We start from the raw sequence: 23,779 nt of genomic DNA on the forward strand, positions 1-23,779 counted from the left end.
AACATGCACTGTCACCTGCCTAGACAGACAACTTGGGAACTATTCTATATTCTCTACAAAAATCGGTACCTTGGACAACTGGCTCTCTCTGCTCAGCTCCTGTATCTCGGAAGTAGATTTCCGAAACCTTGTTCTCTAATCAGCCATCAATCCGTTGTCGCACGCTGCATGACGAAGGCCTCTTCCATCCGCTTCTATCTTGCCCCATTCGAGGCAATTCATTGTCGTACCATTTTCTTATCTCCCCAGTCCTCTAAGTTTTCGTTCTTCCACTATGCTTCTAGTCGAAGGGACAAATAAGGGTAGCTGCGCATAGATGCAAATTGGGGTAGCTGTGCCTTGAACCCGATTTTACCTAATTAATTAGTTGGCACTACCCGAATGTCTCGGGGCAAAGGCGCCCTAAACTTACGACCGTCCAAAAACCTATTCCGCGGGGAAAATAGACAGTTTGTTTCAAACAGGAAGTACCCGCGTGAATCTTTTCGCGCGATCAAAACAGACCAAGAAGCATACAGCTGACCCCCGGTAACCAGAGATGAAATGGTTCACAAACAGCCCCTGCTACAAAGTTTCTGAACTGTAATGTGGCGCGTTACATAAGTTGAGGCTACACAAGACAAAGTGATAGGAAGGAAGAGAACATTGTAGTGAAAATTCCACTTTTTATTCATCTTGCGAGCATTAAAACGGGTGTGCAAAACAATATTCTAGCTGTATTTTTTTTTCGAGCCTTGATTTCAAAGCACCCCACATGACAGGAAATACAGTTTCCTGACATCCTGGCTCTTTCTCAGCTGGTAATGACTTTTATGTACGCCAAGGCACGGCCGTAAAAACGCTATGCTGAGCTTACAAGTTTCGGGAAACTTTTAATAGCCGACGGGCTCACTGGCCCCTTTCGCTTGGAGGGGTTTACGCGCAAAACATGAATCCGCCATCCTTTCCGTAACAACGTGGCCACAAGTCATTAATTTTTTTTTATTTCGCTTGTCGGTTAAACGTTGCATAGTTTTGATATTTTGGCTGCTCGTGCTCTCCGGCTATTTTCGACAAAATCTCAAGGATCCTGCAACGGCTAGCCGCACAGCTTTTGATGCAAGAATGAAACAGTTCTTTATATAAGCGGCAGGTTTCTTTTATTTTTAGGCTTACGCGTTATATTATGACAGAGCTCAACGAGGACGTGCGTCGCTGCGTACCAGCCTGGCGGTTACATCTGGGAACCGAACGATCCATCTTTTAAATGTCGCGCGTAAAGTCATCCGTATACGAAGAGCTTTCCGCGGCGACGTCAGTGAGAGCGGGAGACATCGCGCGGTGCGCGTGTCGTATAAAACGCGCTGACCTTCAACACAGCATGCAGCAGTGAGGGCTCGATAAAGCTCGAGAAAAACACAGAAGCACTCAAAGGCTCCCACATCCTAAAAGCGGCAGGCAGAACAAGCTTGACACCTTCTTTTCTCGCGGGGTGTGCACTTCAACTGGCGCTATAAGCGTCTTGAAACGCTGCGGCAACTGGGCCACTGGAATCTCAAGCCTCACAAACAACACAAAGGCGTCAGAGTCTCTGCGCTCGCTTTACCGGTCTTCCTTTTTTTTTTCTTTCTTTTCCCACTAAGCGGCGACTCGACGCAGAGTGCGAAAGCAGCAGAGGCGGGAGGTAAATGCTGCGAGGCGATTTTTTGCTCACAAGGTCTAGTAGGCTCCGCAGGCTGTCGAGACGAGGGACCTTGACGTCGGTGTTGGGGCGCTCCGCCCTGCGATGTTGTAGTCTTTCTCTTGCAGCCACCGGCAGAACAACGCGTTCATAAGACGCTGACACGGACGCACCAAGGCTAGGTAGGGTACGCAGGCGAAGCCAGGGGTCCGTGCGCAACCGACTATCCGGCTCAACCGCTGTCCGCGGATGGGCGGCCCGCTACAGAGGAGAAAAGGTTTGGCCAAAGTGTTGCTTGGAGAGAGAGGCGCAGGGCGACGGAACTGGGCGGGGGACGAAGAAAACAGCTCTTTGCACTCCCGAAATAAACCCTGATTCAGGCGGAAAACGCGGCCGGGGCCGAGGCTTGGGGTTCTATGGGTTCTTCTCTCTACTTCGGGCTATCTTGCCTTCCCCCGGCATCACTCGCCCGCATTCGGTGGGCGAGAGTGCGCTTCGCCGAGACGGTTTTGCTCCGGCGACGGGCGAGAAGTTCTGCTCATTTAGATCGCGCTGAGTCTGCGTCGGGCTCTCTTTCCCTCTCTCTCTCTCTCTCTCTCTCTCTGGAGTGGCCCTTTCGCCGCCGTCGTGGAGGGGGATCGACGCAGGTTGCGGGTCAGCGAACACCGGCGCGTCTTTCAGCGAAGCGCACAGGGCCGAAACGAAAACAACGCGCACGAGAGTTTTCTCACTCCTTTTTTTTTTTTCTCTAGCAATTTGCTCCGAATTAGAATTTTATTATATTTAACGCCCGTGTTGGGATCACGTCCTAGCTTAGTCGGAAGCGCGCACTGGTAAGTAAGAGTATTCTATATCCCGGGTCTCGAGAGACGGGCTTGAGAGCTTTATTGGCTGAGGTTGAATACCTTGTTACTAACGTATACATGACAGGTTTTGTGACAGCGGATATGTAGAGACAAGATCCATGTTCAACACAACTTTGGTTTGTTATCTTGCTTCCGTCGCAAGCCATGTTTTATTGTCCACGATAGAAGCAGGATAGAACTACAAACAAGGCAGAAATAGAAACGGTTATGTGTCGTTTAAGCCGTCCGACGTCGTGCAGTTCGGATAAAAGACGAGTTGCAGCCGTTTTCTGTAACCATGCTCCTCCCGTACCAGCCCATGTGCTGACATCAGACGGGAATTCCTAATTCATTACAACTCCAGGGTGAACTATTACATACAAGTAAAACTAGCGCAATGACATATAATCGTCTTAGCGGCTAATTACAGTAACATTTTTTTTCAGGGCATCGATATTAGATTTGGATTTACAGCGTATTCGCGGGAAAGTTGGCTTTTCCGCAAAGTGTTTCGGTGTGCGGATGTCGGGCACTATTGAGCCACTGTGGTAGCGGCATACAGCTTCGTTGCGATGTAAACCGCGTGTGCCATTTTTTAGACGGTCGTTTTGAATGCGCCTTCATTCAGCAGTTGCACCCGGATACCCGGTTCACTAGCGATGCAGGCGTTCCAATACGAAGAAACAAGCACGCTCTAGCACGCAGCGGTAGAGAGCAAAAAGGTGGGGAAGGAAATGGAGATAAACACGAAAAAAGTGACTGCCTCGTTTTTTCTCTCCCGCACAAACTTTTCATGTCATGCTGTTAGTGTCTAGGAACTGGGCCCGGGCCATGGCACCGCTCAGAACGCTATTTATTCCACCTCTTCTTCTCTAACCACTGATGGTGATAATGTCCCGAGCTCGTCTTCTTCTTTCGTCAACACACTCCCGCCCGCGACAGTGATTCATGCGCACAGACATGCACAGGACCCGCGCAGGAAATACCTACCACAAAGATAAAGAACAGCCAGTTCAGCATCCTCGCTGTGATTTGTTGAGCCGGTCGGTCTCAGGTCGTGAGTTGTTTCCTTTTCCACCGGTGCTTTGAGGAGTGATGTAGCTTCCTTGTACCGGTTCTGTTTAGCGCTGACAAGGAAAGTTCAGCAACACTCGGTTCCGGGGTAGGAGTTAGATGGCGGGCGATCTTGGGTCGAGGTTCTTTACAACGCCGGATTGATTGGGATTCCTTGTGATTCAGACGCCGTTTTCGTCGGTAAAAGTGCACAGTATACCGCATCGCCCTCCGCGAGAATGGTTGACCTCTTCGTTGTTGGAAATCAGCTGCAGTTAGCGTTGGGACTCCAGCTCGAGCACTCCTATGTTGTCCTCCGGCACCATGCCTAACCTTCCGTGTCTTGCGACAATTCGATTTGTTGTTTACGACGGCACTATTTGAATCCAGAGCCGCCAGAACGGAATGCTCCTGCTCTCAAGTCACACATTCGACGGGTTCTGTTCCTAGTTCGTCGGCCTCTTCACCCTGTGGTATGAGCTCACTCTGCGGCTGTAGCGTGACACCAGGTGCAGAGCGTACGACGCATACCGAAGACTCAGTGATTGCCTCTAGGTCGCTGCTGTCAGCGATTCGTTAGCAGGGACAAAGGGTTCTCCAAAGGCAACTGCAGAGGCGAGTGGAATGCTGCGTGTCGTTCGGAGGGATCCACCTTTAGTGGCGGTGTCAGGGGGTCTCCACGAATGCTTGCCTTTACTGTCTTGCGGGGTTGTGCAAACGTAGTCATTTTTTGATAACGTGTCTCCAAGCAGCAAATTAATTCGAAAAGTCATTCCGAGGTATAAATCAGATTCTTCTTATTCCTTTGTGCAGTCATCGATATCCAATAGGTTTCTGACCTGATTGTCGAGCTGTACGAGGGTGATATGTTTTTGCTGCGCGGATTCGTAGAGGGTTTTCAGCGTACCTGGTTTCACAGGACGCTGCTCCATTGCGTGGTCTGCCGCTTTGACATGGTCTGAAATCTGTACTCGGAGGGTGTCTTTGAGCCGTAGCAGTTGGCCCACGTCCTCTGCGTCGTCTCCGGGTTCAGTGTGGGTGGTGTGGAGCGTCGAGCAGCCGGCCATGGCGGGCGCCGCCCAAGGGAAAGGCCTCCGAGATGAGGGAATCACGAATTCATAGGATGCTTCTGCTTTCAGTGCAGCGCCATGGGCGATGCACCGGCGCGAAGTGCTCTGCGATAAACTCACTTCGAGGATACAAACAAATGTTCCGGCTCCACATGCAATTTTCCTCACCTTTGGCTGCTGCACTTTCATGGCATTTCTCCTCCTGAACTTCCTAGTGCTATCTCTTGAAGATGAGTGCATTTGTGTGATCGCCTATCAGCTGTTTTATTCGCGCTTGACCTGCACATCTTGGCGGTGGGAGAGGTTGTTGAGGAACGACAATGATGATGACAATAAAGAGGCCGCTGCACGGGAACGGGGGCACTGGCCCAGCTCGCGCCTCGCGCTCGAGCAGTTGGTGCGTGACCAGCCCAGCGAACGGGCAACCGGCTGTCGGGCTCCTTCCTTGCGTCGCTATCCGCGACAAGGGTCCAAAGGCTAGGACCCTTTAATCATCGACTCGGCCTCTAAAATTGGCGTCTACAAGCTGCCGCCGCCCGCATCGGGATCGCCGTGTTGCTCAAGATCGCACAAAACCCGCAGGTCATGCAGGGAGCGTCTCGCAGGCTGTCCTGTCACGAAGGCGTGCGCTGCAACGCCTGCGCCCGCGCGAACTTCCGTGGCAAGCGCTACAAGTGCTTGATCTGCTATGACTACGACCTGTGCGAGAGGTGCTTCGAAGAGGAAGTCACCGACAGCGCCCACAAGGCCGAGCACGCCGTCCAATGCATCCTAACCCAGGTGGACTACGACCTCTACTACGGCGGGGAGGCAGCGGAGCAGCCGCAGTCGTTTACGTGTCCCATGTGCGCCACAATGGGCTTCACAACGGCTGGGCTGCGGGAGCACGTGACAGCCGAGCACACGGAAACGGAAGTGCCCGTGGTGTGTCCGGTGTGTGCGGCGACTCCCGGCGGAAACTCGAACAACGTCACTGCGGACTTGGCCGTGCACCTTGCCTTAGAACACGCGAGGAGCCGAGACATCCTGGATGACGAGTCCGCTTCGCGACGCCTTCACAGAGCCTCTCCAGCGGTAGTGCGCGGCGGCATTGGCAGCTCCGTTCGAGGTCGGCGACCGCTCAGGCAACTGCCGTCAGCCATGGTGAGCGCCCCGCCGCTGTCGCCGCCCGACACGAGCTCAACGGGCACCATCTCGGGCCTACTCTCCCAGATCTCGACGGGTGCACGGCGTACATCGATGCTGCTGGAGCCCCGTGGCTCGGCGACCGAGGTTCAGCAGCTCCGAACGAGACTTCAGGCCACCCGGCAGCAGATACAGACGGCGTTTCTGTCACAGGACCGGCCTCGACTCCGTGACCCTCTTCCGGCTGCCACGGCTGTGTCTCCTCCGTTGACGCGCTTTGCAGAACCGCCTGCCGCGGACCCCAAGCCGGTCTTGGTCCCACCGCCGCCTCCGGACGACGCCCGCTTCCTCCTTGTCGCGCGCGCTGAGCCCGCTCTTGACGATTCCCAGCAGCGGGCGATCGAAGTGGAGCGTGCCGACCGTAGCTTGTTTGTCCAGGAGCTCCTGCTCAGTACTCTGGAGGCGCAGACAGCCCCTGATGCTGGGGGGAAGCGGTGCGAGTCAAAGGATGCTTCGGGTGCGATGCGTGGTGCGGTGGAGGCTCCGACCGCAGGTACGAATCCCAATGCTACGACAGGCCTTCAGCCAAGGGAACAGGCGGCGCCCACGCGATCGAATTCAAATTCAACCACCCGCCCCGAACCAATCGTCACCAGTAACCGTGAGACGTGTGTGGTCGCGGGGCTCGAGCCAACTCCGCCGTCAAGGTTGGATCCCACGCCGGCCACTTGCTTGGGGCTGACTGTGACTACAAGCGTGCAGCCGACTCACCCCAAAATCTCTGGGCTGACTTCAGTTGCAAGTCCCGAGCCGACTATACCCAATAGTCCACGGTCTACTGCTACTACTAGCTGTGGACATACTGACGCAGCAAGCTCGATTCACACTGCGGCGAGCCCGGGTCATACTGAGGCTGCAAGCGGGAGTCCCACTGCCCTGTCAAGCTGAGGAACTACCCTGAGTAGTTCCGCAGCTTAAACTAAACTTCGCCTTAAACTAACGGTGGCCACAAACCTTGGGCCAACAGCGGGTCCAATCGCAGATCCAACTGTGTTCTTAAGCCCGCACCTAGCGACACCTTCCCCACGCTAAATTCTTTTTAATGTGAAGACGAGCTTGGGACATTATCACCATCAGAGGTTAGAGAAGAAGAGGTGGAATAAATAGCGTTCTGAGCGGTGCCATGGCCCGGGGCCCAGTTTCTCAACAGTTAGTATTCTCACTTACTCGCCATTTGTTTGCCAGCAGTGAAGTGCATAAATTTGCAGCCATCTATTTTAATTCATAGTAGGCTGTCAAAGCCGTACTACACAGCCTCGTCTGAAACAGCGCACAAGCGCGCGGCACTAACTTACTGTCCCTCTCAAACATCCCTCTAGCGCAAGTTCTGTCTGTTCCACAACTTCAAGCTCATTGTAAAAAACCTTTCATCTTGATCAAAATACCGCGTGGGCCCTCAGCTTCCCGGACGTCTGCTGCCACTGAACGACGATTTCGGTGCTGCCGCTGGTGCGCTCCTTGAAACCGCTTCCGGCGATTCGGCGTCACACACAGTCAGAGTGCATTATCGCTAGCGATAATGCCCTTTTGTTGGATGTAAAACTGCGATTAGACGCTGCAACAACAACCACAAAAAATCCCATCCCGGGAGCAAGAAAAGTTTCGCCGTAAAACCTGCAATTGTTGCTTGATTGGTTGATGGTCTTTATTTAACGAGGAGGCTCGTAGCCCAAGGCGTTAGCTGGGTGGAATGCCTTTGGGCCATCTTTCATGGATGCCATCTTGGGGGTTCGTCAGGCGCGCCCTCAGACTGCTCTAAAGAGCGCGTTGCGGAAAATTTTCCCGTGCAAAGATGGTTCGCTACGGACTAATTCAAGATGGGCATTTAGGGCAGTAGGGGCTGGCCATTTTTCGAGTAAGGCATCCCTACTCCTACGGAAGCTTATGTGGTGCAAGCTTTTCTTTCCTCCATGCTCTCAGTGAAGCATCTACACTTCGATGCTGCCCCAATAGGCCTCTCTCATGGCAGATAGCCCGTTCTGGTATTTTATTAGATGACGCTAAATCTGCAAACGCATTTTTTCCTATTTGTTTGCCTTCATCAATATTCGAGTGTTACTGCATTTGGGTTAACCTTCTTGCTGAAGTGACGATCCAGAGGAGGCCAGGCAATGGTGGCAGAAAAGACGTGCTGCTAAGGGAAAGCGTCGCCGCCCTTTTGCCGAACGCAGAATACTCTCATGTCCGCAGCGCCTTTTGAGATAAGCCTTCCTTGATTACTTTTGGTGCTGAGTGGACCGTACCAACTTCTCGAAAAAAGGTCCCGAAATGAGCGGGCACTACACATCATCCGCACGGCTGTGGCTAAAAGCACGCATCGTTTTTCAGGCCGGTCTTGCGTAACCCTTTTTGGCCCGTATACATGACGTGCGCCATTAAATCACATATTGTACAAGTGTGATATCGGAGTGGACAGCTTTGCCTTGTGCTCCGAATTCAGAGAGCGGCCCAAACTGGAACTTCGGCGGATTTGGGTAATTGTATAAATGGGCACTCAGCGATTTTAAGGAGTGATGCAATCGTGTTTGAGTGATGCAACCGCGTTTTCTCCTCGTGTTTCTCCGGCTCGCTCCCACGTATATCTGAGGCAGAATTCTGCAGTTTTGTCCATTGCATGTCCGTCTAGACGTTTCCACTTCTAGCGAGGCCTGATTGGCTGAAAGTGGCCAGACGACTGGGATATAACGCAGCACAAGCAAGGCGAAACGTCGGTTTCTGGGCCTGTCATTGGTCAGAGGCCTCGCTAGTGCAACTTAGTCACGATTGAAACGGACGCGAAATGGGCATTTCTGAAGCGGATGCAGGCTGAGCACGTGTAAACATGTGGATGCGCGAGCTATGACTTGTGTATACGAAGCCCTACGAACTCCCTCCATACTTGTCCTTCCTTTTCATCTCTCTCCCCCTCCGCGGAAAGCCGGAAAGATGTTCGATACACTTTGCTAGGCCATTTTTTAGGGTCCAAGCCTCTTAGGGGCTCGGGCTGTCGGCGTCTCATGTTTTCGTTGTCTCATGTTGTCGTAGTATCATGTAGTCATGGTACTAAAACTCCACTCGTTTTCGAACGCCTCGCGCTAGAACGCTTCGTGCTTCAAAGACACATGGGGGGTTGGGGGGGCAGAGGTATGCGTGGGGGGTACAGATAAAGGTATACCTCTACCCCCTGCCCCCCCCCCCCCCCCCTTACGGTTTTATCTCTGTGGGCAAAAACGCCAAGACGTCAAGAATACACTTTTACACTGCATGCTTCGCTCCTCCCCAGGTTTCACGTTACGGTTTGATCTCCGTGCGCAAAAATGCCAAGGGGCCAAGAATGCACTTATACACTGCGTGCTTCGCCCTTCCCCAGGTTTCACGTTTGTGGATATGACCCGGGATTACTTGTGAACGGGCTTTCCGCGGTATGTGCAGTGACAAGACGTCGATTTAGCGAAACCAGAGTCCCGCTAGATTTTAATTTGGTTTCGTTTGGTGCCAGAGCAAATGAGTGTTAACGTATTACGCACGCTGCGAACATTTTCCACTGTGCCGGCGCTTGTGGAAACCTGACAAAATCCAACTAATGAAAGACCATGTATACATGTGTTAATATATAGCTTATTTTATTACAACATAGTCTTCCGTTAAAGGTTGTTATTGGATTAGCTATGTTAGATATTTAGCGCAAGAAAGTGGGTGGAACCGACTGGCTTGTCAAAGTCCGGAACTGCTTTCTCAAAGAACGAACAAAGACTGCTGGCTCATGTGGACACTGAGGCTCGTGTTAGAGATTGTCTCGGAGCGCGGAATTAAATGGAAGGGAGCCTATAAAAACAACGGTTCGTGGATATATGCTAAGCCAGAATGGCACGTGTCCTGACCGCGCCTTGCCTACTTGCACTGTAGTGTTTTGGCGCTATGACAACGGCGTTGGGGCTTATACCAAAGTTTCCACGATCGTTTTGGTGTTGCCACTCAGGATGCTGCTACATTCCCGAAGAGAGAGCTTGGTGCTCGTGAACAACACAGCGGAGACAAAAGACAACGTCAACACCGGGACTCTGGCGTCCGCGATCTGACCGATAACCCTGCCAGGAATTTTGAACATAATGAGCAGAGGCAACCTGGATAAACAAGCGTTTCTGACTGCGGCAGCGAATGCCAGTTGCCATAGCAGTTCCTGAACGAAGATTTTGCAACTTGGTGCGACGTTTTCAATTTACCACGCACGTGGAAGGGATCCCCTCTTTGCGGAGACGAAAATTATTTTTCAAGTAAACACTTCACATGTATCTCAAAGCTTGGGGCACCTGTCCTCTAAATGTGGTGCTTTGTGGCACCGGTACATCAAAGGGTTCTCGCTCCCGTGCCGCCTGGAGAATCTTGCTGAGCGGATAACCCTGGTTTAGGTGAGAAGGGAGAGAGCGACTCCACACACCACGGCGGAACACATCGTCTTCCCATAGAGACACTGTGCACAGCAATCAAGCGTGATTCGCCTATATGCCTACATGTATCCTTCGGGACACCGAAATCGCGGACACGTGGGGTAGTAGCCGCAGTATGTTATTGCACTGCAGATGCTGCTTGGGCGCAGCGATTGTCGGCATGTTTTGCATAGAGAGCGCCGTCTGCAGCTCAAACCTTCAAATGTCTCTTTCTTACATTGCTTATACTGCTCACGTTCTTCAGGGGCCCTAACATTATGTGACCTGTCCATGGCGGATACACAGTCAAATACATATTCCTGGTTTAATGTCACCTTTTTATCTTTCTCGATAAAGTAGCTTACTTCTTACAACCCACATTAATCACCTTGTATGGAACACCATGTAAGGCAAGTCTCATCGGATTGTTTTGGACAGCTGACTTGTAGGCACGGAAAAAGTGGCGCGTCATGTGACACGTGCACCCCATGGGCGCGCTCTCCTGGGTTTTCTGTCGACGGACGACATGTGCAAGGACGAAATCACGGTCACTTACCAAGACAGCTTGGTTGTAACTAGCTACGTTCACGTCACATAAGTGGGAATATCGAAGCGGTAAATGAACAAGTATCTCCCGTAGCAGGTGCAGAAGCTAGTAGCTGCCTTGGCTAGGCAAGGGGACAGAGAACGCTCCCAACAATCAATTGTTAACTCAAATAAACACTCTTGTATATTAAGATCGAGGGCTAGGTTTCAGATCAATCGCACAGCTTATTTCAGGACGCCGCGTTCAAAAGCACAAGGAGAGGACGTCCTGTCAGTCACTGTAGCTGGTAGCTTATCGACTAAGCAGTTGAGTGGAGAGTTCAGTCACGGCCCCTCGATCAAGCGCAAGGTGTGCGCCTGATCGAGGGGCCGTGGTTCCGTCTACTAAGAACAACCACAGTAGAAAAAATGGCCAGGGTATCTCAAAATCGATACAAACTGCAGGAGGTTCCGCGAAATAGGCCTGCTTAGTTAGGGTAACGGGCGGTAAAGTTCGCGCAGTATGCAAAACTAGCGATCGTTGACTGTCAGCGGGTTTATTGATAGTTATAGAATATCCGGCTACTGATAGAGAGAACTATCGGTATATTTCTACGGTATTTAACTATATTCGCCGTCTTGGACTGTTGAGCAGCCTATACTGCATGGTGCGGGTGAACTGTAGCCTGCATGCTGTACTTCTATGCATCTCCGTGCACTCGCCTATACATTGCATAGAATTTCTGTAGCACTGTCTCGCCGTCATCTCTATCCCTCCTGCCAGTTCCGAACGACGTTGAAAGTGAGGGCAAACCTTAAATTATAACCACTGATAGGGTGCAAAATTTCTGAAAAATATTCTGAAGTGGCTCTAAATAAATAGGGTTGTTCGTTCTTTGGTTTATATTCAGGGGTTAAAAATCGGGTGCTATTTCTCGAACTGATATCGGAATAAACCGGGTTTTTTTCGCAAAACCATTCGGAAATTCGTTTTGTTTGTTTACAGATGTACTCAGTAATACGCACAGTTTATTTTAGATGGCTTCACGATCTTCTTAACTCTAATGCGTCAAAGGTGGTGCGTATTTCAAGCTGGTGATCGTAAGGACATCAGGGTTTTCTAGAAAAGGCTCTCCGAAATTTGGGATTGGTTTGGAAATGAATCAGTAATGCTGACAATAAATAAAATTGGTAACTTCTAAGAAATGGAACATTTTATTCACAAAAAGCTGGTCATAAGTTCTCACTCATCCTTGCTTACAAACATTATCATCTGCTTGCGCAGCATGTCGGTCTTCATGTGAGAACTGTCTGATCACTGCGCGCATCGCAAGTGGGAGGAAGTTCTCTAAACAACACAGCTTCCATTAGTTAGGCACAACACTGTCAGTGCATCATTTGCCTGCCTGAGGTAGCGAGCGGCAGAGTCATGCCAACACTCAACGAGTTCGGAAGCTGTGTTTTGGGGGATCGCTTCAAGCAAGTACTGGTTGAGAGCGGCGGACCATCAGCGCGCGATTGTGCAAATCGCTGCTTTGAGAAGGTCCATTTTGGGAGCAATCGGGTGTAACCTGATTATCTTACACATGTTCGGGGCCTAAGAATCGGGTAAGATCGGGTTTTACTCGAAAACGAACAACCCTATAAATAAAGAGGAAGTAGAAATTATAACTGCACGAAATTCAAAATATCTCCTTTCATTTTTTGTCGATGGGTTTCAACAGCAGACATGCACAGTGATCTGTGACGTCTCCTACAATGAAATCAGTCTCTATCTGTGCTATTTGCATTATGCTTGGAGGAACATACATGTTTAATAGATACATTCTTTGCTTGCAAGGGGTGAATGACTTTCATTTTACTGACCATATTCTGTTTACCGTAGCAATGCACTGACTATTTAGAAATAGTATAAAAGCATGTCGCACTTATTTTTACAATTTACCAAAAATCCCATCAAAAATTCCCTAGCGACAATTTGTAGAGTATGTGTTACCGAGATTGTCGGTCAGAAAAACTTTCATCATCTCTCCGAATGTTATTTGGAAATAGTATAAAAGTATATCACACTTATTTTTACAATGTACCAAAAATCTCATCAGACATTCTCTAGCGACAATTTGTAGAGTATGTGTTACCGAGATTGTCGGTCAGCAAAACTTTCATCATCTCTCCAAATGCTAATTGTTTTCGAATACTTCAGCATAATAATGCAAATGTATTTGCAGCAGTATTTCTGAGACGTGCCCTAATGTGAGGTCCCTTCATACATTATTTACAGTCTATAAAACTAATATTTTAAACTTTATACGTATAAAGGATCAGGATATTAAGTCGATAATTTCGCGACACTCAATCATCAGTAGCACTGTAATGCTATAGTTTACAAATTGTCATCTGTCAGTACTCTTATTTTGAATGTTGTTCTTGTGTGCTGTCGATAGTCCGATTTGTAGTCAGCTACCAATAGTATCGCCGCAATTGTAGATAGTTTTGCACAACTACTTAAGACCCGCGCGGTTCCCTGACAGTCCAAATGAAACAAGTGCCAATCATTCTAGACGCTTGCGGCCACTTTGTGAGCGCGCGGCCTCTATATTGAGGCCAAGATGACTCACCGCTCCATGCTTACCGCAGACAACCACGCGCAACCCGGTGACGCCCTCAGCTCGCTGGCTCCTTTTCGTCACAAGTCAAAAATAACGGACTCGCTTTTGGCTCGCGCTTGCAAAAGTATTCGGGTAACGTCATTTGCCGCCCAGGTCGCTACACACCCCTTGTCACCATCTACTCAGCGCTGTTCTCACCGTACGAAGGTGTTCCGGGATGAATCCTACATGCTGGTACAACGTAAAGCGGCCTTGAAAACTCTAGGACGTCTCGAAGGCTGGGCACTTCACAAAATAGCTCAACTTTCCCTGTTCAGCAAAGTTTACTCTCACCCGTTGGTACAAAGCTACAGAATTATATGCAGGTGATGGTAGCGCAGTGTGGATAATGGGCTAAAACGTGTTATTCGCAACCGTGCTATTTTTCTGAGCGTTGGTTTCAATTTGGAAGACCTCTTTTTGCCTCCTCTCAATTATTGCCAACTCATCTAGGGCTCGACGACCAGACAAATAAACTAAAAATATTCATTTTGCAGAAGATAGCGTTGAGAGCAATTTTCAATATTCAAATAGGCCAATCTATGAAATTCGTCCTGAATAAAGTTAAATAAAACCAATATTTTGACACTATACGACACCCGTCTACTCGTGGCCTATAGAAAAGCTTCCCGTTTACACCAGCAAAACAGTTTTCATCAATTAGCTAAACTTACAGAGCGTAATATACGTTATCCTACACGACAACCTGACAAACGGATCGTAGAGTGCCCCAGAATTAATTAGGACACACAGATATTGCCGTTTGCTCTGCTCTCTATGTTGAACCGGTTATCTAATCTTAATGTAGATCGCGTGAATTACAATCCCAAAGATATTATTAGTTTGCTGACAAACTAACACCAGATTCACATATATGTTTGGTTGTGAAGGACTACGGCTTTCCTTTGTCTTACGTTGTTTTTTGTCATGTTTACTTATTGGTAGTGTGGAATGCCTACCCCCTTGTTTTTGTTTTGTACCTGACGGGACCAAGGGCTAGTCAAACTATCTAGTACAGCTTTTTTTTTTCCTTTGCCCGCCACTTCATCCCTACACATGTATGTACATAAAGGGAAATAACAAATTCATTCATTCATTCACTCATTCATTCATTAATTCATTCGTTCACTGATTCATTCAAATCGTCGAAACGCAAATTACAAGAATAATCAACACACTTGATGACCTCGGTTGACACACGTAAATATTCTCTTTAAATCCTTCACGAGATTTTAGATAATAAGAATGATATTTTCGTTGTTGTTGTTTTTTGTTTGTTTAAGCGCCGAACTTTCACGGGCAGGTTCTACAACGGGCAGGTTCATTTTCTGTGTGAGGGCCCGGTCCGCCCTCACACAGGAAATGAACTGCCACGCCGAAACGAAAGGTCTCGGTTGAGCTACCAGACTGAATATAACTAAATTCCTTGCATTGAAAAGTGAAGTTGATATGTACCATGAGCCCCGGTACATTTTGTAGCTATGCTTTAAATTGCTGGAGGAAAAATTCCGAAAGTCTTTTTTTTTTTTGAAAATCTACAGGTATACCTTTAACGCATCATATCACGAAATGCCCAACAACTGATCTTTCATGGAAAGGTATGCCGCGTAGCGCGTTTAAATGGGCTAAAAAATGGATATGAAACGTTTCCCTGCACGCTGCTCTTGCCTTATATATATTCAGTTGCAACTGAAGCGTTGTGACGGTGAGTGCTTAAGGGGGACTCACCTGATGACTTACTAAGTCATGACCCACGGGCTTCAAAAGCATCATGCCCCAATACGAAAAGTTTTACAGATCCATCCAAACGTTGCTGACAGCCTAGCGTGCCTCTTTTATAAATATAGCGCATTCTTAACTGAAATAAAAAAAACAAGAAATGCATTTAGTGCATCTAGTTTTTATTAGCGGACGCTAGCGGTCTTCCATGCGAGAGTTCATTTTTTATTTCAGTACAGAAGTGATGTATAAAAAAAGCAAGCTAGGTCGTTGTGCACATGTCTATGTGTTTGTAAAGCTTTTCGTGTTGGTACTAGATGGTTTTGAGGCCATTGGGGGATGAAGTCCCATATGAATGTTTAGAGGTGAATCCCCGTTAAACACAGCCACGTGAATACTGAAGGAGCGCCGTTAGCATGAGTCCCGATATAACCTCCAGTGACAGGAAGCCTGCCTAAAATATACCAGGGTACAAGCACTTCCCGTGCACATGGAATGACGTCATCATCGATGTGTTCTTTTCTTACGCCTAGCTGCCATTGATTACCTGCGAGTATCAAAATCTCATCTGGTATGTTCTGTAAGAGCGCTCCCGAGTCTCGAGCAACAAATAGCCGATCAAATACCACTTCCGCCGTTGCTCCTCCTTCTGTGTTCGTCTTCAGCAGCATTGAAGTATTTATGTGCAACCTGGTGCAAGTTCCAGCAAAGTGCTCCCGCTCCTGCCTGCGATGGAGCTTCCGGAAGCGACACGTGGCAGACGTGCCGCTTTGGCAGTCTGATCACTCCGCTTCGATTTCCGTTAGCGAGGAAACTTAGCTGCTTGATAAAGTGTAGCAAATAAAACGACGAATACACAAGCAAGCATTATCTACATAAGCATTTCAACATAGATCTACATGTGTACGTGTTGGCATGTGTGCTTTTTGTGTTGATTGCATGTCCGTCTGCTGGGTACACGTGCGAACGCGCAGTGGGCCAAAATTTATTGTCTCCCCTGATTTCATTGTTCTTTCAACAAGGAAGCCATCAAGTGGTAAGCTTAATTATTTATTACAAAAGTACTATAACTTCGGCCATCTTATGGGATAGGGTAATTTATATAACATTACATTTCACTTAAAGGGACTCTTCAACACTTCTAGTAAACGCTTTAACTCTTCCCTTCGCGTCTAGAAGCACTGCGAAAGCTACAATTATGTCCAGCCCGGAGCGACACTGCGTGATTTGCTCGTCTCAGCAGATGCGCCTTCGGTTTCTGCTTTGCTTTTGTGGCATTTTTGTAAAGTGGCTATCGAATGCGTTTATTGCTGCGACTGAAAGGAAACCGGCCAATAGCCGCTTCAGGGCGGTAGTGACGTAATTTGAGTGCACGAAGAACGCCAAGACCGGGAAAGAGAGAAAATTCTTTTGAGCACGTTCCGAATTTGTCTAATGGGCATGGGGCAGTAATTTTTGGCCGAGGTAATTTGTGACCCATTATTCTAAGTACCGAGTGTGTTTGTTGACAACGCTCTGAAAGTATTTAGAATATTGCAAAAAGCCGGTAAAGGTGTTCCAGGGTCCCTTTAAAGCAGCCTCTAACACAACCCTTTGGGATTCTAGAATCGTTTTCCCACGAACGGGTAATAGTTTGGCCACAACGTGCTGCAGTATTAACCTGCAGGCGTGTGTACATAGCAAGCGCCTACCGGGTGGCCGAATGATCTTCGTTCCCTCGGGAGTCTCTAAGGGCTCGCTGACGCCGATCTCGTTCCAGGCGTAGATGCGAACTAGGTACTCGTGTCCTTCTTCTAGGTCCTGTATGTGCGCCTTGACGGTGGGGGCACTCACGTGACTGACCTGAAAAGGGCGTTTATCGGGAATCTTAAGTTTGTGACAGGGTCAAAGAAAACGCCGTTAGTGGCTCTCAAAATTTAGAACACTATCTATTAACATGCAACTTTAACCCGCATTCACTGTACGGTGACCTTGTAAATGAGAGACTCAATTACGCAATTCTTTTGCTCTACGTGGTGTCACTTCACCGATGGTGGAGAGCTGGTTGACGAGTTTCGATGGCTTTAAAGCAACCTATTTGGTGAATTCTCCTTCCCTGGTCATACCAGAGAAGCTGGCCTGGTGGACGTCAGGTTGCTGAACGCACAGACTTTCGAAATGGGTGTAGCCTGAAACAACGCAGTCCCGTTTGAACCCGTACTGTTTGAACAAATTCCAGAAACACCCTTCTCTTTTGACCCGTCCCGTGTGCGCTCGTTTTCAAGACGACCTTCCTGTTTGGGCGGCGTTTCCTGTTTCAACCCGTTCCCAAAACGCCTTACCTGTTTCAACCCGCTACGAAAGCGCCCCTCCTATTGGAACCCGAATTCCTGAAAATACGTTTTACCGTTTTTAAACGTGTTCCCCAAAAGTATGCGTCCATGGAACGGGCCATGCATTACTGCAAAAAAGATCTATGCAGCATTTTTTTTTTAATTGATCATACGACCGATAATTCCGGTGGAATAAAGTTGGCGAATGCCTGAGGCCGATCCTGTGCTAAGTTATGTGTTTCCAATTTTCGAAGTTATCTGATGGTCATAGAGCAGTAATTTTTGTCTGGGGTACTTTGTAACCCCTTTTTCTAAGTACTGAATTTGTTTGTTGAGTACGTTCCAAAATCATTAATGATATAAAGAAGGTAGAAAAAAGTGTTGCAGGGTTCATTTCAAGTATACTCTCTAAGGCAATGCCGTCGTTCAGCTCCACCCAACGTACTCGATTGAACAGTCCACGCCACCAAAAAAGCAAATTTGATGAATTACAGCAACGTGCATACTACTTGGCTCAAAAATGTGACCTGCACCGTGACAGTGCGCAGTGCAGAACGTCATGCCTGCATTGCGTGATGCCACAAAGCAGACTGAACTTCTTTGTAAAATCGTATGCTCAACGTCATCATTCGCCAAACTTTCTTCGTTGGCTGCATTATTTGATCAATAAAATGCATTGCGGTGCAGCCGAACCACATGCAGGGTTGTCTTAGAGTGCAGAAAGAACCTGTGCTGATACTAGCACACAATGGAGTTCCCCGCATGCGTTTATGAGATTTAATATGCCTTTGCACACCTCCATCCAAAGCGTTCTTCTCGGCTCCTTCAGGGCAACCACGTATCCGAGGACGGGGAGACCGCCGTCGTACGCAGGCGCCGACCACTTAACGTCCATAGAAAAAGGTCCCGTCACCACAACCAGCAACGGCGTCGATGGCGGATCGGGTCGCTCGGCAGCTAGCCCTGCAAAGAGGAGTAAAGGCCTTGCGTTGTTGATAGAAGCCCGTACTTATTATAAAGCAGCAATAGGTATCCCTTTGGACCTTTAAAATCGGACCGTAAACCCGATTCAAGTCAAATATACGCATACCTGTCATGCAAAGGAGATGTTTTTCTCCCTACTGGAGTTTGCCAAAGTATCGCGCGTAGACCTGAAAAGTTTAAGGCCAAAAGAGGTCCCGCACTCCCTCCCAAACAACTCCCTCTTTTATTAGGCCACTGGCCACCCCTTGGATGTAGGAGTAATCGTCGAAAGGGAATTCATAGTAGGGCAATTCGTCGCAGAGGGCAATTCGTAGTAGGGCAATTTGTCGAAATGACGATTGGTCGCTTTGATGTATGTGTTCAAAAACTGTGAACTGGGCTAGCTGGTACTGGTTTATTCAACGACTGTGCGAAACAACAGCCTGAGGCAAAGACAGAACACCGGCACATTGCAGACTAACAATACAATTTTACTTCGGAAGCAAGCAATCTATTATAAACGGCAAATACCACGCGCCTTCCCAGAATGAACGCGTCCTGCGTTTTATTGAACGCGAACCGTAACGCAAACCACAGTTATCATGCTTCGACGCAAGTACCTCACGAGGCACACCTATTCCTGTTATCCAAAATCAACAAGAGCTATCTCGCTGTTATCGAGCATATTGTCACGTAGCCAAGGACGACAGGGTTCTTAAAGGAACAAAGATTATTGGAGCGCTCTTGTGCTAACCAGATCGAACAGCTAACCCCGGTTGGGTCTGGACATGGCTGGGGTTATCTGAGTTTAACAACGCGCAGATTAGAGACGTCAGTCACGATCTTCGCTTTGCAGGTACCACTTCTTTGACGTATCCAGAAGATTCTTTGATCAGTCCTTCGGTTTATAGTATACAAAAATCCTCCGCGAACCAGCATTTCCCCACCTCTTTCAGTCCTGATGAATTCCATAGTGACTGCGAAAAAAAAAAAAAAGCTTAGACCAGTTATTTTGTTGCATTTGGCTGCTGAACATTGTCTTGTTAGTCTTGAAAGTTCGCTCTGGCTGCTGCAGGCTCAGTGAACCACTAACTGTCGGCCTTCAGTGATAAGATTTACCCGGTGAACACGCAGCCTCCCATGTAGTGGTGGATTAATTTTTCTTAAGAGGCGTCTGAAACTTTATTCAGTTATAAAACAGCGCGGGAAACGAGACTACAGAAAGGGCACACAGACAGGGCGCTGAATCCTTATATTTTACACATACACATTCGATGGCCCATTTTTAAATAGGCTGTTATGCTTAAAAGTTAATAAGAAGTTTTTCTTCTGATTTGCTGGGGGTACAATCGACGAATAGCCCTATGACGAACTGCGCTACGTGACCAATTGTGCTGCGACAAATTGCCCTATTACGAAATGCCTTATTGCGCATTGTCTTTCGACGAGCGGTCCGATCGCCCCAGCCGTTGCCTAATAAATATTTGTACGTACATACATTAATACATAAAAATAAAACAGCTAACATATACCAGTACACGTACATAACTGCAAAGGATGTTGGGCTAAAGCTGATTTAGCTTGCACAACATGAAATGGTTAACAGGCTAAAAAAAAAAGAAAACTGTACGCAATAAACGGTACCGATGTTAGCTGTCAGTTTGTAATATAAACGCAATGACAGTTATAGCCTGATTGAGGCCTAAACTATAAGACGCATTAACAGGATTTCCTCGTGATTCAATAAATCTGAGAAAGCATCAGTACTGAAGTCTCAACTGCGACTTCGCTTTGATGATGCTGTTCGGGGTTCCATGCAATGCATACGCGCCTGATGATCACTCCTTGTGTCACAACTAGGTGAATATGTAAATGCCAAAACGCTAAAGTCTCAAACATCCTTTTATCAACAGGAAGAGGCATACAAAATCAGAAAAAAAAACATACTGTAAAAGCTTTCGTGCGCTTTTTGGGCGTGGTAATATATACCGAGCTGCAACAAGAGTGGGAAAAGTAATGTGTCCGCAACATTATGACTAGAACAATGTCGAAAATGGGGCGTACAGCCAGTAAGTGCTGTTTCAGTCATGTAAGAGGTAGTTAAGAAAAAGAGACAGCCCAGGAGGCCAAGGACAAGAAACCCACCAATGTGTCAACATTCCTAAAGCAGAGAGAGAGAGAGAGAGAGAGAGAGAGAGAGAGAGAGAGAGAGAGAGAGAGAGAGAGAGAGAGAGAGAGAGAGAGAGAGAGAGAGAGAGAGAGAGAGAGAGAGAGAGAGAGAGAGAGAGAGAGAGAGAGAGAGAGAGAGAGAGAGAGAGAGAGAGATAACTTTTGTTTTGGCAGGAGGACTCTAGGTCAAGTGCGAGGAGGGGGAGTAGAATGTAGGGGTGTTTGGGTTTGGGACATCTTGAAGGTCTATTGGAGTTCTAGCAGTGAAACTGGTGCAGCCTTTAAAAAGGAGATATAGGGCATGTGGGCTAATGAGAATAACATTTCGGCGTGGACAAACACTACCCTGCGGCGTAGTGATTGCTTTATCATGTAGTTTGACATAACTTAGGCACTTTGGATCCGCATGCCGCTTGCTCAAAATTTTATTCTCGGCTGATATTAGGGATGTAGCACAACTGACTACACCGAAACTTTTGAATATCGCGCCACGGGGGGTTGGAACGCTCTACTTTTCGGCGCGTGCGTGCTGTGGCAGCACGGGGCTGCTATTGGGCTTTCAGCGGTTTCAGTAAGAACTCCGCTAGGAAGATGGCGCTGGCAGGCCGTGCGTGAGAGGACAAAATTTTTTCCGTGGTGAGGGGCTACCGCGAAAGATCAAGAAAGCGAATACCAGCTTCGCCCCCCCCCCCCCCCCCTCCCTACCCTCCTTTACTTGTTAGTCCAGTTTTCTGAGTCAGCATACCAGGTAGAAGATTACGGATAAAGCAGCAGCAAATATATGGGAAATGTAAAGGAAAACAAATTAACAAATTTAACTTCAGAGAAACTGGTATGAGCAAATAATATGTAATTAAAGGGTGTCGCTTGTGCTCGAATAGCCGAGAGATCGCCAAAAGAAAGATCTAGGACATTGGCTACCTGCCCGACTTCATGCCGAATGCCATTACCCCCGAAACATTCATTACGCCCTACTGGCACGTTTCATCAAGTAGCTTGTGGCCTAAAGTTTCACTGTTTCCAACATGATAAATAGTATACAAAAGTTTGTGAACATAGAACGTTTAGCGTATCGATAGGGGGAAGGGAGCCCTGTCAATGAGTGACCAAAAAGCGCGTTACTTATCGCAGTCGGTGAGAAAAGCCACAACATTTGTTATGAATGTTTCCAGATTTTGCCTTCTGCAAACGGAGGCTAATCGCAGTGGGCCACCGAGCCAGTAGGCGCACACCTACGGGAGAACACAAGCGGTTTACGATCCTGGCTTGTCACTTTTTTTTGCTCCGACGTTCGAATTTTCCCCGTGCCGTCGTCCGCAATACTCTTCCGTGATCCCCGGTGACCAGGTCACACTTAGCCACCATGCGCACGTTCATATACGCATCACAGTGTACGTGTCGTAGATAAAGGTATATAGTTGTAAATCCTTCTTTCATATCGAACTTACACGTTTCTTCTCGCAGCTGCACGGGCCGATCCGTCTCGAGCACGGAGGTGAGTCCCATCGAGCTCCGGGCCAGCACCCGGAACCAGTGCTCTTCGCGCAAGTTTAGCTCGCGGATGACGCAGCTTGTCACGTGAGCGTCGACAATGACCACGGGCACCCAGTCCTGGTCCGAAGGGTCCCGCTTCTCGACGATGTACGACAGCGCCTGGATCATGCCCCGCGCCGGTGGTCCCCAGTGCAGTGTCACCGTGTCCGGCGGGGTGACGGTGATGCCCCACGGCTCGTCGTCAGCCTCGGTGATCCCAGAGTCTGCAATGGACACAGTCGCCCAAAACACAACTCTTTCCGCTGCCATTGGGCAACTCTGTTTAATCGTAGCTTTAATGAAGCGCGTTACCACTTTTCGCGAAAGAGAGACGTCAACAGTGTATTCGTGAGCTTTTTCCTGTGTAGGTGGGCCTTTGAAATTCATAATTACGATAACACGGAACGATGAAAAACGCGTAAATAGCTATCGGCACATCAGTACCATAAGCTATGATTTTTACCCGCGGGTCAACTATTTCTCTCATATCGTAGTTTTGGTAGCATGTATAGGAAGACGGAGTACACCTGCAAAGCCTTATGCTTTTGTGTTGGCCGGCGTTTTCTCTGACTTTGCGCAAAATTCATGTCGATTCTTTACAATGTAATTTCGTTGATTCGCTTACGGCCGCGTATATGATTGGTTATCCCGCTAGCAACTTTATAAATGGCGTGGAAAGACGTGAAAGCGCGAATTAGATTTTTGGACCTGCATAAACCGGTACTGGCCCACTGCAGGTGCATGAAAACATATTCTCTCTCTCTCTCTCTCTCTCTCTCTCTCTCTCTCTCTCTCTCTCTCTCTCTCTCTCTCTCTCTGTATTAATTTCCCTTACCGTGCAGGTCTGCCGAGGAGCTCGGATCAGATTGGTCCGCCATGTCGGATTTTTCCGATTTTTCGTCGTCTACGCTCCCGTCGGAGGAAGCCAGGTGGAGCGGGCCGTTCTTGGTCAGCTGCATGGTGTCGTCTCGTGCCCGCGAAGCCCAGACTCCCATCCGGCAACACCTCGCAGACACATCAGCAGCGCTCAGCGATCGCTACGGCCCCTTCTGGCATTCTTCCGACGGCGTCGGTGGCTCTACACAGTAACGGTGGTCCTGCGTAAGTGGAACAAGACGAGGCGCAGAGGCTTTACGCACTGGTACACGCGCGGCCTACATTCAAGCATTTTTAGCGACTCTCGCTTTAGTTCATCGTTATTCGAATTCAAATTTCGGGACTTGCGCGCTGAAGCTACGCCCGGGCTATGGAGTTTTTTTTAACGGGCGCTGTAATCTCGAGATTTGGGGATTTTCATTCTCGCCTTCGTCAGAAGAACGGCCGCCATTACTACGGTCTCAGCCGCGACCTTCTGTCAGCAGCCACCAGCCACCGCAGTGGATATTTGGTATTATCAGTCACCATTGCTTCTTTATTATGGCTATTCAACTACCCCAATTGTCTCTGACTTATGTGCATGACATCTGGCCTACGTCCGCAAGAGCACATCTATTCAGCAGAGAAGTTACGGAATGCATTTCGGCATTCGGATTCAAGTCCTCGCATTGCTGCTTGCAATGCGATAGTACCTTGGTAACATGGGGTGTTTCCAGGTCGGCGTACGGGCATGCTCATTTTCACCGGACCTTGGCAAATAAAGAGAAGACTGAGGTCTGGGTTTATCAATCTGAATAGAGATATCCCAGCCATAA

General features: G+C 48.4%; 1 protein-coding gene, 1 long non-coding RNA gene and 1 pseudogene across 2 annotated transcripts in view; 2 read left to right on the forward strand and 1 right to left on the reverse strand.

The window, feature by feature from the left end:
- Mnm (myomesin and myosin binding protein) overlaps positions 1–23,083 on the reverse strand; it is a 49,966-nt gene extending 26,883 nt beyond the window's left edge. The window contains exons 1-4 of the mRNA XM_077699707.1: positions 22,924–23,083; positions 22,004–22,312; positions 18,220–18,386; positions 16,803–16,953 (exon numbers count right to left, since the gene is read on the reverse strand). Of these exons, the coding sequence (XP_077555833.1) occupies positions 16,803–16,953; positions 18,220–18,386; positions 22,004–22,312; positions 22,924–23,083 (787 nt within the window). The remainder of the gene's footprint in view (positions 1–16,802; positions 16,954–18,219; positions 18,387–22,003; positions 22,313–22,923) is intronic.
- LOC144170127 (uncharacterized) lies at positions 2,355–23,053 on the forward strand. The gene is made up of 3 exons (XR_013322568.1): positions 2,355–2,493; positions 22,020–22,050; positions 22,931–23,053. It is a non-coding gene; the product is annotated as an uncharacterized LOC144170127 (long non-coding RNA).
- On the forward strand, positions 4,931–9,200 carry LOC144170950 (E3 ubiquitin-protein ligase KCMF1 pseudogene; annotated as a pseudogene).
- Positions 23,084–23,779: the final 696 nt, after the last annotated feature.

Source organism: Haemaphysalis longicornis, unplaced genomic scaffold (genome assembly GCF_048455015.1).
Source record: "Haemaphysalis longicornis isolate Haplotype H1 unplaced genomic scaffold, Haemaphysalis longicornis Haplotype H1 scaffold_2, whole genome shotgun sequence".
In the NCBI taxonomy this organism is placed as follows: domain Eukaryota; kingdom Metazoa; phylum Arthropoda; class Arachnida; order Ixodida; family Ixodidae; genus Haemaphysalis; species Haemaphysalis longicornis.